At 52.8% G+C, this 14,326-nt stretch overlaps 1 protein-coding gene across 9 annotated transcripts in view; it reads left to right on the top strand.

The window, feature by feature from the left end:
- Nucleotides 1-910: 910 nt before the first annotated feature.
- Nucleotides 911-14,326, top strand: part of UTRN (utrophin) — a 473,101-nt gene continuing 459,685 nt past the window's right edge. For 7 of the 9 annotated variants that reach the window (XM_037844838.1, XM_037844845.1, XM_037844839.1 and 4 more), the window contains exon 1: nt 5,168-5,335. In XM_037844838.1, the coding sequence (XP_037700766.1) occupies nt 5,294-5,335 (42 nt within the window). In that variant the 5' untranslated portion in view covers nt 5,168-5,293. Of the gene's footprint in view, nt 1,373-2,304; nt 2,538-5,164; nt 5,336-14,326 lie in introns of those variants that run through there. The other 2 variants (XM_037844841.1, XM_037844842.1) reach the window with 2 other exon arrangements.

The following is a 14,326-nucleotide window of genomic DNA, read 5'->3' as shown; positions in this document are numbered from 1 at the left end:
AGCCAGAGTTTGCTCATCCATCTTCCCTTGCTCTTTATACTCACTGGGAACTTAGGTTGTTGGTTGTTTTTTTGTTTGTTTTCTGTTTGTTTTTTTTTTTTCTTTTTCCCTTTTTCTTTTTTTCCTTCTCAAGTGGGCTGGTTGTGTAAGACAATACCCAGAGGATACCGGGAATGAAATATGTAATTTAACAAAATGCACACCGTGCATTTCTACCTGGGTAAACTCTGGCCAACCCCTCAAGCTTGGAACAGCTCTGTCTTAGAAGCCTGTTCGTGGGTGCCTATTAGAAAACGGAAAACAAGGTCAGCGCAAGCATTACCCGAACATGTGACTGAATATACAACGAAATGTCAAGTCTTGGCCTAACAGTAAAAAGGACACCAAGAGTATTGGGTAAAATAAATACACTCTTGGAACTAGGGCCAAGTCAGCAAGGCTCACGCACAGGGACGGGCTGAGAAGGGAGCAGATAGGGATCCATTCCTCAAGCGAAATCAAACCTCCCTAAGTAGGTGCCCCAGCTAGATGGGGGCCTGACTCCACTTCCCGGGATCGGAATGCGGGGCGGCGCGTGGCGGGGCCTCCGTCCCAGCCCCGCTCGGGCACGCACGGGTCACTCCAGGGCCGGCGCCGGCCGTCTGGGCGCGGTCAGGTGACCCGGGCGCCACGTTCCCCGAGCGGATCCCGCGGGGCCGGCGCGGCCGCGCAAAGTTGCTGGGTCGGCGGCTGCAGAGCGGGGGCTTAGGGGGAGACCAGGGGGCGGGGTTCCTGAGCTGCCAGCATTTCTCTCTCAGGGTGCACCCGGTGCCCGGACACCAGTTCCTGCTCGGGGCGGCGCGCGGCCCTGCGCCCACCCTCCCTCGGACACCCCACGTCCACCTTCACCGAAGGGCCCCGCGTCTACCCTTCCGGGACACCCCGGGCCCACCCTCCCCGGGGGTCCCCGCGCCCACCCTGCCAGGACGCCCAACGCCCACCTTCCCCAGGGACCCTCGCGCCCACCCTTCTTGGGTCCCCGCGCCCACCCTCCCAGGGGCCCGCGCCCTCTCCAACAAAGGGCGGTCCGGCGGCAGCAGGAGGCGGAGCCGCCGGGCCCGCGCGCTCTCGCTCCCCGAGTGCGGAGCCGCCTTCCCGGGAGGAGGCGCGGAGGAGCCCGGGGCTCCAGGGGCCGAGCGAGGAGAAGCGGAGGGTGGTCCCCTCCTTCCGGCCACTTGTGCGGCCCGAGGGCTCTGCGGGGGCGGCTACCGGGAGGACGCGAGCGCTGCGTTTCGGCGGAGCCCGGGCAGGAAGCCCGCTCGAGTCGGCGCGCTCCTGGCGCGCGGTGTCAACTTTCTCCTCCGGCGCCGCCCGCGCCCGGCCGGCCGAGCAGGTAGGCGCCTGGGCTCGCGGCCTCGGGGGGCTGGGGCCGGGCGGGGGCGGCCGCCGGGAGGGAAGGCCCGAGCCCCGCGCGGGAGGCTGCGACGCCGCCGACTTTGGGAGCACTTCCCCGGGGCGGGAGGGCCGGCCGGGACTCCTCGGACTCCTCCGCCGCGGGGCCGGGCCGCCTCCTCGCCCCGGTCCCGCCCCGCCGAGTCCCCGGGCGCCCCTGGCGAGCCCGTCCCGCCCCACGACCGGGCCCCGCGGCGGGAGGCTGCAGGAGGGCGGCGGGGGCGTGCCGGCGGGCTGAGGCGGCCCCCAGGGTGGGTCCCCCGGGCCCGGCGCGGCCACCCACTCCTGGCGGCGACTCTGGCCGGGCCGGGGGACCCGGCGCACCCGCCCGGGCCGGGCCCAGGCTCCGCTGCCCGCGGCCACCCGCCAGCCCCGGTGCAGGACGCGCTGCCGGGACAGTGGCAGGAGCCCCGGGTCAGGACCCGGCCCGCGGGGCTTCGGGCCGAGGGGCTGCAGGGGCGAGGCCGGTGCGGTAGCCCATTGGCCCCGGCGGGGTGTCCGCCCGCAGTCAGCGCGCTTGTCCCGGGCACCGCGCGGCGGTCGGGACTGTCCCCGCGGGCTGCCCACCGGGCGCCGCGGCTCTCACGCTCTCGGGCAGGGCCGCCACCGCCGCCTCCTGCGCGTCCTGCCCGCCGCCTCCGGCGCCCCCGGGTCGCGCTCCCGGTGCACGCGAACGGGTCGTTTTTGCCCAAGGCCGGAACTCGCGTTCTCACCAGAAGTGCCCATTCTGGACACGGGCACATGCGCGCATTCGTCTTTTAGATTCTTTGTAATTCCCAAATTATTTTACTGCACTTGCGAACGTTAAGTCTTCCCCCGAGGCCCGTCCCCCCCCCCCCCCGCCCCGTCCCGGGTTGGTTGCCCGCCCTCTTGGCTTGTGGTCCACGAGGACGGAAGGTTCTGAAGGAAGAGCCGGTGACGGTGCAGCCGCCGACGGTTTCAGGGAGAAACAGCGGCCAGACTTCACAGAACTTCTGAGGACGGGAGGGAAGCTGAGGCCGCCCTGACGAGCAGTTGCAGAGGGAGAGTCCTCAGGGTTTCGCAGCGATGCCCCAGTCCCAGGCTGCCACCTGTCCCGGCGAGGTCAGCGGCCCCTCTCCACACAGGTAGCCACGTGGGTCCTGTGGTGGGTGGGTGCTGGGTGCAGCTTTGTCCCTCCAACCCCATAGCCAAGCCAGATGGCTGCGGAGTTAGCCCTGCAGAAGGAGGTGACTGCGCCGTCCGTCTGTCTCTCACGCTGGCGTCCCCTGGCCATCAGTGGCAACAAGTGGCAGTCCCGTTCCCTGACCTTTGGCCGGCCTCCTCCTCCCGAGCCGTCCTTGTCCTGGCATCCCCTTGGCTGCATGTGAGGGGCTTTATTAATCAAGAGGAGAAAATGTGAGACGTGATCTTCAGGAAGGAGAGTGGGGAAATGAAACATTATAATGAAGAAATATTGCTGGCAGTGTTCAATGAAATAAAGTCCTGGGTAAACCGTTTACTTTCCTCTTTTATGGAGGGGAAGAGTCTTCGGGAAGCACTGAAGTGGAAATCCTTGGCTAGCAGCAAACATACAAGAGAGAGTTAGCAACATCTCTCAAACAGAACGGTTGCTTTCCAGGAAAGAGAATTTTTGTAGGGCAAACCTGATTTTCCATAATAAAATTTTATATGCATTCTTCTGAAAGAGTTTTTGGTCCTTGAATATATTAAAATATACTTAAGAATTTAGCAAATCTTTTACAGTTATGTATCCGAAGAAAGGAACTTAATCACGTAATAATCCACAAGGTCTTAACAGCTGTGGAGTAATGTTAAAAAAAGAATTATTATACTCTCATAAAGTCCAGCAGACTGAGGCTTCCGTGCACATAACCCCCTGCCAGAGAGGAAGTGGTTCCTAAAGCTTTAGCAGTGTGTCATGGTTTTCATCTGCTTCAAATGCTAACACCTAAAGCTTTTTCCTAAGGTAATTTTGAGCTTTTTATTAATAGAACAGACCCTTTTCCTGACATGATCAGGGAAATAACACAATGATTATTAAAATAATAATGCCATTAGAAGTGAATTAAAGAATTGACTTGTCAGTCCAGGCTGGCACTAAGCCCTAGTTCTGAGATCTGTTGTAATGTGCAGACTATGCCCTTTATCTGCAAATTCATATTTGGATTTGTTGACTGTTATATTCCCAATTAAATGATTAATTTATTTGGCATTTGGGGTACTCCTAAGGGCAGCCAGCAGGATTGAGCCAGATTGCTGAACTTAAAATCAAATTCTGATTCAGTCTGGGGTGCTGGACAGTGTGATCCGGCTACGCGGTGCTCCAGCTGTTGACAGCTGAGAGGAAAAGATAGCACTGCAAGGTGGAAACCCTACTCTTTACGTTCTAAACCTGCTTTGACGAATTGCTAGAGGTTAAAATTACTTTATTTGAGTGGTACCTGTACTCAGCAGAATTCATATGCTGTACCTTTCAGAATAAATCTATCAGTGGATCTTACAGATAACCATTCAGATTTATATCTCTAATCCAGACCCTATTCCTGCACAACCAGCTGCCTTTCTGTAATCCCCATTTACCCATCTTAGAGGCACCTCAAACCCAGCCAGTGCCCTCTTTGAACCTCACTTGAAAATATTATCACACTTTATTGCTAAATATTTCATCGTGTCTCCTGTGATCAAAGATACTCTCCTGGATAACCACCCCCCATTAACCAGTATTAAAGAAATCTAACATTGATCCAATAATGTTGTCTAATTCTGGTTTTTAAAAAATTATCCCCAAAGTGAGCTGTTTTTTTTTTTTTTTTTTTTTTTTTTTTTTTTTTTTTTTTTTTTTTTATCTAAATTGAATAAAGGATCACACTTGGTGTCATGTCCATTTAGTATCCTTTTCTGCCCAGAGTTCCATCCTCCTGGGCGTTTTTGTTTTCCATTGACCGCCCACCCCCTGCTCCTGTCGAGCTCTACCTTGAACAGGTCGGCGGGGTCTCGCTAGAGGGTGAGGTGTGGTTTCCGTTGTATCACGTTAGCCCGTTAACGTTGGTGTGTGAAGTTCGATCACTTGGTTGAGGTTGGAATTTTCCCCCAATTATTTTATAAAAAATGTTCAAACATAAAGAAGAGTTGGAAGAGTTTCATCCAACGCCCCGTACTCTTCTTCAATCACCTTTTTGCTGTATTCTCGACAGTCTCCGCTGCTCCCCACCTATCACTCTGGCCGGCCTCCAAGCCAGGGCGATCCTTTAAAAGGCGGATCTGATCACATCCTGCTCCTGCTCAAAGCCATCCAGTGGCTCTGGACGCCCTGGCCCGGGGCCTGCAACCTCCCCTGCTCCAAGTTCAAGTTCACAGACGCGTCTCCTCCGCACAAGCATGCCTTCGCCCAGTTCCCTGACCACTCGTGCTTCTGTCTGCCACTCCACCTGGGAGGCTCTTACCCTTTTCTTTCTCTGCCTGCCTTTCTGGCTAATTCAATTCTTGTCATCCTTGAAGACTGGGTCAAATGTCGCTCCGTGACCGAAGCCATCTCCCTTTCCCCAGGGCAGGTCAGGGCCTCTGCTGTGGGCTCCTGTTCCTGTGTCCCCCTTGGCAGCACCCGCGCCATGCCGCACGGCTATGGGTACACTAAACTGTGGGCGACCGAGCTCCCCCAGGTCCGACCACCACCTTACACGTGGGGGGCCCTGAGTAAAGATCCACAGGTATATATATATAGTCTCACCCACGCTTTCCCTTCTCTTTTTAGGTGTTGATGTCAAGTTGGACCATCACAGAAAGTTGGAAATTGTAAAAGGAGGACTTGGTAAAGTCTTTGGATTACACTGAGACTCAGCAAACATGGCCAAGTTTGGAGAACACGAAGCCAGGCCTGAGGATGGGCAGAGCGAGTTCAGTGACATCATTAAGTCCAGATCTGGTAGGTAATGGAAGCATAATGAAACTCTGGATTGTTGCACCTAAACTGCTTAGAAGTAGTGGCCTGGTTTTCTGTCATTCTTGCGAGGCAGATCATTCTTTTTGAGAACCTTAATTCTGACAGATGGATGTTAAATCCTAAAAAGTAATATTAAATTCTGAGATATCCTATCTTAATTTCTCAACCCAGTTTGGTGTCACTGTGTGTTGACTCATCGCTTGGGGAAGCTGCTACTTGTAGCTGAGCCGCTGCTCATTACGACTACCCGTTCAACACAAAAATACTCCCGAGCTTTTTTTTTTCCTTTGCCTTTCCCCTGAAATTGAGGGGATTCTGTGCTTAAAGTAGGAGGCCCTGGTTTTTGTCAGGATGGATCTCGGATCGTCTTCATCTTTGGCCCCTTGGCCACAGGCCTGGGACTTCCTGCCCTGTCTCCCCTTTGTGAAACTTCTCGTGTACCTTTTCAGGATACAGCTTTTACCCAGATAACCCAATAAGCTAGACCAACACATGCATGATTTTCACATGAACGTTTTGATTGGGGACCTCAGGATTCCACCATCTCCCCCAATCTTTATATATGAGTGGGTGCTTTTCAAGGCTGGCTGTACAAACGACCCATCTGGAGAGGTTGTGAAAATTCCGGATGCCTTGGCTGCCCTCCAGATCTAGCGAATAAAAGTTTCTGTGTCTTTAAAAAGCTTCAAATATGCTTCTGAGACAAAGCCAGGAGTAGGAGCTGCTGGTTTCACCCAGTACTGGCTTGGACGGTACTCACTGAAGGTCTGGGCCCTTCTGGAAGGCTCCACTTCCTCACTAGGACTTGCCCCTCCTGCCACACTCCTGTAGGCTCAGGGGGAGACGCTTCTGGCAGGCAGGGCCGTTCTGAGCCCGGAGAGTCGCACAGAGCCCCATTCTGCCTGCGAACACTGTACTTAAGTAACTGCCAGAGCTACTTTGAGGTATAAAATTACATCCAGCGTCACTTTAACAACCCCAAAAAGGAAACCAAGCCTGTTTTTTTTGCTGTGTGAACTGTCTTTGTTTTATGTTGAGAGCTTATTTCTTATTTATTAGAATCTGCAGAAATATGCATGGAAAATAGACCAATAAACTCTAAATTTTAAACTGTCTTAAGATGCATATTTCTGTCTGAGACACTGATGTTGGCTGGTAAAGATGTTGGGAGTTTCAGATTTGGCTCTAAATATGTAGCAATTTTTGTGACGATTGAAGGATCTCTTGGGGGTACAGCTTAAGGTCCTATTTTAAAGTGTGGGATGGTTTTTTCCTTTAAATAAGGTTTAAAGGACGTTTATTCCTCTGCCTTTGAGGATGGTTTATTCCTCTAAAATTCTCTTACTTTTAAATGTTTTAGAAGTATAAAGAACTACACAGATAAAAGGGATTATTAGTATCTTCTTACGAATACAAAATATATATCTAGAAATACGTAAATATAACAAAGAAGCAAAAGGAACAGAGACAGTTTAATGTATCTGTGCTTGCCACTTTCCACAAATTGTGAGGAGGTATATTCTTAATAGTTTTCTGAGTCACCCTCCATCACAGTCAGACCTTTAAAATTTATAACTAGGACTTCAACCATGTCCATAAAAAAGCAATTATATAATTTAAAAAATACTGGGTATATATTATGAGCACATATAACTTATAAATTATTCTTTAAATTTTAAATTATAATTTAAAAAGAATGACAACTCTCATACACTGCTGGGGGACAGTATTGCAAAACTTACCGTACTGTTAAACATATGCATGCCAGTTGGCCCAATAATTTTATTTCTAGAATTTTTTTTCCTAGGGAATACACAAAGATGTCCATACAGGCAGTTAGCCACAGCATTATTTATAATGGAAAAATTGGAGACATCATAGAAATACAATTTTGGGGATTTGTTAAAAGTCATTATTTCCCAAAGTGCTTTGAAGGGTTCACAAGATTTAGGATTGTTAATGAGTCATTCAAGAAAGGATATTATGACCAATAACTTTAGGAAATAGTGGTTTAAATCTACTGTTTCCTTCCTGAAGGGCAAATGAACAGATCATATAGGAACCCAGCAGAGCTAATTAAATTGGGATATATCCATAAAGCAGAAGGTTACACATTCATAAAAGTGATATGGAGTGCATACGTATGATCATGGAAATAGGTTCTTGATAAATTGCTAAGTAAAAAATATGTGTAATACGAGGCCATTTATATGAAAAACCTTTTATAGAACAGCTTCAGCAGGTAAGCACTGGATGTCCATAGTGGACATCTTGTGTGCCGAGGGTGATTATTTACTCTTTTTGCCCATTCCTGGTTTATGAATTTCTTCGATGAACCTGTATTACTTAGTCCTTATGATTTTAAAGACCGTCGAATTGCTTAGGATGTTTTCATGCCCAGGCCATGACGGTTACATTTTTTTGTGAGTGTGTGTCATCCACTTCAAAGCACGCTGAAAACTTAGCTTTGCTGCATATCTGAGATTTGAATCACGTTCTTCTGTCTGGATTGTGTTGCAAAAGACGCTAGATAAATTTTGGATTTGAATGGTCCTGTTAGTCCCGAGCTGGCTTTCTGGAAGGCGCTTTTCTGATTCTTTTAAGGTAAATGGTTAGTGTACGGTGGTCATGTCACCCAGTACTCCAAAGTTTACATGTTGAAGAAGGGTCCTTAGTTCAGTTAGGTCAGATAAATCATCTATGTAATATGCACTTTTAAAGATGCTCCTTGGATGTCTTCTATGCTGAATTTATTGCTTTCTCATTTTTTGAAGAGGAATGTTTTCCTGAAAGAGAATTTTGATTCTAATATGCTTTTCTAGGTTTCTTTGTTTTGGGGGACTTGGTATGGGGGGTAGTGTAGGGTTTGAGGTGGAAAGAAACTAATGTTGAGAGTATTTTGATAAATTTAATTCTCCTGGTTTATGACGGTTCATTTTGCCTCCCTCCTTCTCAAACCCCTGAGCTTGGACAATCTGAAAGCCTAGATAATAAAAACATTGTGCATTTTGTGTTAAATTGTTAGGATTGTTTATATTGCCCTCGTCCAGCATTAACTTGCTTCATGCTCTGTGTGAGGTTTTTTTACTGTGCGCCACGTCCGCCATCCAGCAGAAATGGGAGGTTCCTAAGGACAGGTGATGTGACGGTTCCTGAGGAGGAAAGCCACACAGTTATTTCTGGGTGCGATACATTTGCTTTGGATTTGGGTGAATTTTAGAAAAAGGCTAGAAAGAATGTGACTTTTACTGATGAAGGCAGGGCTTGGATAAAAGTAGACTTTTCTTTCTTTGACTTAAAGACCCAGAGGCTGAGTTTGTCATCAGGGACCTCCTCATGGAGAGCCTTAGTTAGTAAGCCTCAGAGAGCTCAGGGAGTTAGGACATATTTTGAGAGAAGGCCACAAATAAGAATTCTTTTCTTTTTTTAAAGCATATTTTTAATTGAGCACGTGATGTGTAAACTTCTGCTTGAACAGAAATAATAAAATGGTTTGGGATGTGTGTACAATCCAGTTACACCCTCTCTCTTGTTTCATTCTGTCTGTAACTAGCGCAGTCGGCAGCTGGCGATGTCCTTCCCAGGCTGCCTGTGGCCCCTAAAGAGGGGAGACCTTGGGTCTGATGTGAGCGGAGGCTTTGGCAGTTTGGGAGTTGAGTCCTGGGCTCGCTAGGGGAAAGGACCACTGGTGGAGTGAGTTAGTTTGTAGGTTCCACGTTCCTGTGCGATTTTCTGAGCTCTTTAAAAACCGTGGGCTGGGAGCCTGACTGGAACTCCTTTCTCGCTTCACCTCTTCTCTTCTCGACCAGGCCAGCCTTGGAAGCTGCGTGTCTCAGGCTGCCTGGCTGCCATGACAAACAGCACCCAAAGGGCTGGCGCAGCAGCAGGAGCTGATGGGCTCCCATGTTTGAGGCCTGCAGAAGCCCGGAGTCTGGAACTGAGCCAGGCTGGCTTTCTCCGGAGTCTGCAGTGGCTGGCGCTGGCTGCCGAGTCCGGGGCTCCTTGGCTTGTGTCTGCCTCCATCATGTGGCGAGTTCTCACTGTCTCCTGCTGACTTCCAACTTCTTCCTGTGTCACCTTCCAGCTTCTCCTCTTCCATAGGCCTCTGGCAAAATGAGTTCGGGCCAACCCCAGCCACCTGGCCACACCTGGACTAAAGTACCATCTAGAGGTCCTGCTGACAATGGGTTCACGTCCACCAGGATGCAGGTCAAGATTAGGAACATGTGTCTGTTGGGGTACATGAGCCAGTCGACCTCCTGTGTGACCCAGCTCAGCCTCTTGCTCCCCCCAGGGTTGGAACTCCCTGGTGATGATGATGATGGGGATGATGATGATAACTGTAGCACCTTCTATTCTTTGACCAGAGACTGTGAGCAGATATGGGCCCAGGAGTTTAACCCCTGTCGGCGTCTTACAGGTGATAATTCTGAGCCTCACAGAGGTCATTGACCGCACTGGCCGTCTGTCTTTTTCTACAAAGGCCAGTCCCAGCTGCCCCAGGACCTTTGCACGGCCTTCTTGCCTGGCATCATTTAGATCTGGGCTGAAATGTCCTCCTTGGGGAGATCCTCCCTGCTGACTCTAGGAAGTGGCCTCCCCACCCTCTTGATCTCCGCCCCCCGTTTTCAAGCTCCCTGCGTTCTGATCACTAGCTGTTACTTTTTGTGGATTATGTGTCTGTTAATGTCCTGTTGGTGAGAATTTAACCCACCAATCCCAGGGCTGTGCACGGTGCCTCCCTCCTGCTCCTGAGAGAGAAACCTGCATTCAGTGGAGCGGGCGACGGAGCTGGAGGGCGTCACGCTGGGGTTTGTGCCCAGCTGGCCTGACGGGAGCCTGGTGTCTCGACCCCCGTGGTGCCCCGTCTCCTTGTTTGTGGGCGTCTCGCCCCCCGTGGTGCCCCGTCTCCCGGTTTGTGGGCGTCTCGCCCCCCGTGGTGCCCCGTCTCCCGGTTTGTGGGCGTCTCGCCCCCCGTGGTGCCCCGTCTCCCGGTTTGTGGGCGTCTCGCCCCCCGTGGTGCCCCGTCTCCTGGTTTGTGGGCGTCTCGCCCCCCGTGGTACCCCATCTCCCGGGTTGTGGGCATGTTGCCCCCCGTGGTGCCCCGTCTCCCGGGTTTTGGGGGTCTCGCCCCCCGTGGTGCCCCGTCTCCCGGTTTGTGGGCGTCTCGCCCCCCGTGGTGCCCCGTCTCCTGGTTTGTGGGCGTCTCGCCCCCCGTGGTACCCCATCTCCCGGGTTGTGGGCATGTTGCCCCCTGTGGTGCCCCGTCTCCCGGGTTTTGGGGGTCTTGCCCCCATGTGGTGCCCTGTCTCCTGGTTTGTGGGCATCTCAGCCCCTGCGGTGTCCCGTCTCCTGGCTTGTGGGCAGTGTGCTCTGCTGCTGCTTGGTTCCTCTCCATTTTCCTGGTCTGACCCTGTCAGGTTCTGCCCTGGTTGGTTTTATTACTGTCGCTCCTCCTCCCCCTTCCCTGTCCCTAAGGTTGGGGCCCAGCCTGGAGCTGCACCTCCTCTGGCCCCTGGTCAGGGTGGGGGCCCAGCCCGCCCCCCAGCCTGGCCGTCCTCCTCTGGCTCTGCTCTCCGACCGTCTCCGTCGAGAGCTGGCAGGGGGGTGAAGGCTGGGGCGGTTCCCCGGGAGAAGTCGATAAGCCCCTCCTGACATGGTGTCCCTGTTCCCTCTGCCCCTCGCAGCTGCCCAGGACCCTTAGCTGAGAAAAGGTGGTGGCTTTCAGTGCACGAGATTTGGCAGTTTCCGCCCTGGTCGGATGCCCGGATGGGTGTCTGTGGCGATGAAGGCGTAGGTGGAGGTGGCGGGGGAGAAGGGAGGCAGGTGGAGCCAAAGCGAAACGAGTTGTTCATTGCAGACTGTCGCAGCTGGTTACCTTTATAGCCAGCCCCCTAAAGACATGCGGGTTTGGAGTAAAGCAAACCTGCTTAAGGTGATTTAGTTTGATGAAAATCATGAGGACGGCTGTCTTATTTGTCTTTAGAGACTTTTCTTTAAGGAAGAAACTTTAGGAAGTTTACTATTTGTAAATTTCTTTGGGAGAGAAACTTTAGGAAAGTTGTGTTTAGGGAGGCATTGCTTCCTTTTAAAGAAAGATTCATCAGGGGACTTTCCTGAAGGGCCGGAGGGGCTGTGAGGAGCGTCACTTGGCGCTGGAGGAGCTCTCTGAGGGGCCGGGTTGCTCCGGGAGCCCTGGGGATTCGTGGTGATGGGCGGTGGCCCGGATGGAGACCCACCTCGGGCCGAGCAGAGCCGCTGTTCTCCAAAGGAGCACAGAAATATTCTCGGTTTTGTTACCTCGTGACACCAAAGAGGACTCACAGAAACGTTTCTGAATCAGTGTGGCTCTCATGGCTTTCCTCGAGGGTTGTGGACGTTTAAAGATCGGTTCATGACCAGAAGAGGGTTCTAAGCAAAGGAGGAAATACCTCAATTATATAGACAGAATGGGAAACTAGATTTTATTAAGACGTCTTTGAACCCTGGAGTTTGCACCGGAAGCCGATATGATTATCTGGGAACGAGGGACCGTGTGAGGTCGTTGGAGCTGCTGTAAATGGCAGTTAAAATGTAATTTAGGCCATCCGTGGATACTAGCTGGCTTGGATGGGTTGGCTGGAGAGCTTTCCCTTTCAGCGACGTGTGGAGGCCTGGACGTTCACTGTGTCATCGTTTTCAGTTTTTAATGGCTTAAATGCTTAGCAAAGTGAATTCCGTACTTGAGATGTGAGTCACTTGACTGTGTCTCGAGGTGATGACTCGTGGAACGAGCACTTTCACTTTTGCTCCCTTGCCCTGGGTTCCGGGTGCCAGCCCAGGAGACGGGGCTCCCTCCGCCCGCTCCACCACGGCCCGTCCTCCCGCCCCGGGCACCAAGGGGCTGGACAGGGGGGTGGTTGGCATTTGCCCGTCTGGCAGCTCCGGTGAGTGCTGGGGTGGAGCAACTTCATGTGGGTTTGGAGAGCTCGGTTTCTTAGAAAAAACAGAAAGCCAGCCCTGCCTGTCGCAGCTCAGTGGTGTGTGAAGCACAAGGGCCCATCTCACAGGGGAGTGTCTTCAGACACACTCCTTCTGGGGGTGGTCAGCGGCCTGGCTGTTATTATTTGTGCCCGGTTCAATCATTTTAGCATTCAATTATGTAACAGAAGGAATTTTTTCAAAGAGCGAAAAATAATGCATGATGACATTACTGATGTAGAGGAGAAATCTGATACAAAGTGTGACTTTGTATCTTTAAAGTGGTACAACTCTGAAACACGAGTTTAGGGTAGTTTACAAAGTGTTCTTTGTTTAGATCTTCTCTAATTCCATTTTTTAATATTTGCCAGTTTATTCACTCTCATTTTCTGGTTGAGGCTTCAGTAAGGGAAGGGGTCTTTGGGGGAAACAGCCCTGTGAGGCAGAGGCTGGGGTGCTCTGTGGCCCCCGAGGTGGTGTGAGAAGTCGGTTTAGCAGAGCCCCACGCCCGGGTGTGGACTCTGAAGCCGGCCCTGGGCTCGCCACCTGGGCATTGCACACCTGGGCTGTGTGTGGCGCTGGACCCCCGCCGCGTTGCCTGGGAGAAGCCCGTGGGCTACTCTTTCTAGGGTGTTGATTTCCAGGCCAGGAAGGCAGGTTTCAGGGCAGAATGGAGGGCCATCGCCAAATGTCTGGGTTCGTGGCACTCGAAAGGCTTTCCTTTAAACAGCTTAAGAAGGTGGGGGCCCTTCTCCCTCTGCCCTCTGTTCTGACGAGCTTGGGTCATGCTGGGCAAAGGTGAAGCCAAGGAGAGTGGGTCAGGGGAAGGTGAGGTTTGTCGGGGTGTCTCCCTGGGGCCCGGTGAGCCAGAAGCGCACGGCAGGGCCCTGAAACGTTTCCTCCTCGAGTGGCCTGGCCTCCACCTCTGCATCCTGGGCTTCTGCCTGCTGGAGCCCACTCGCCCTGCTCGCGCCCAGGAAACGGGCAGGCAGAGCCCCCAGCCAAGACATCACAAAACATACTCCACTGTCCAAGATGCAACTTCCAAGGTAGCTCGTGTGCTGGACTCGTGGTGGGGAAACCCACGACTGTCCTCTCTGCTTGTTTTCTCCTGGAAGGTTAGAGAAGAGCGTCTTGTGCGTATTTGTCTCCCTGTTTGTGTGATTCCAAATATGTGGCATCTGGCGCTTAAATTGACACGTGAGCTTGTGTTAGCGACCAGCTCCACAGCAGGTGCCCCGCAGACTCCTACTCATAAGGTAAATCCCATTTTAGTAGTGTTTGTTTTAGAAGTGTTTTAACTGACATGTGCTTTTCCGCGTTGTCTGTTGTCCGTTAGGGAAGTGTGGGCCTCTGGGGGCAGCTCTCCGTGCGGGCCCGGGGGGGCCTCCAGGGGGCAGAGCTTGTTCTGGGGGACTTGGCACCAAGGCTGGTGGGTACTGTTCTGCTCAGAGAGGGGAGCTTGTGGCAGGAGTCGGGAGGTCTAGCCCCTGTCCTCGCGGCCCTGCTCCCACCCCGTGAGCTCCAGCCGGGTGGACGGTCCTTTTCCTGCCGCTGGCCGCCTGGTTCTGACAGCGCCGTCCTTCAAGCAGCAGCAGGGTCCAGGAGGCTCTGGGCTCTGACCACCAGCAGCCCCTCTCCCTGTTGCTTGGGCTGGAGCAGCACCCCTGCGCTCCTTCATCAGCTGCAGCTTGTTGGCACCACAGGATGTGCCCGGGCGGCTGCTGGTGGCTGCCCACATCTGACTGGTTCAGTTCTGGTTGCCAGCTGCAGGCCCAGCCGGGCTGCCCTGTCCTTCAGGTGCTCGCAGGCTCCTAGGGAGGAAAGGCCCAGACCTCGGCCCTGCACAGACCGGTGCAGAGTCCCTGGGGCTGTGGGCAGGGGGCTGAGGGAGAGGGGGAAGCTGAGGCCCAGGGGCAGCCGATGGACGGGGAGGACGGGCATCCTGGGTGGAAGATGGGAGTGAGGCGCCAAGCGGCTGGGGTGGTGGGGTGATGGGAGAGGAGGCAGGTG

Source organism: Choloepus didactylus, chromosome 7 (genome assembly GCF_015220235.1).
Source record: "Choloepus didactylus isolate mChoDid1 chromosome 7, mChoDid1.pri, whole genome shotgun sequence".
Taxonomy (NCBI): Eukaryota; Metazoa; Chordata; class Mammalia; order Pilosa; family Megalonychidae; genus Choloepus; species Choloepus didactylus.
This window is presented reverse-complemented; position numbering and strand designations above follow the sequence as displayed.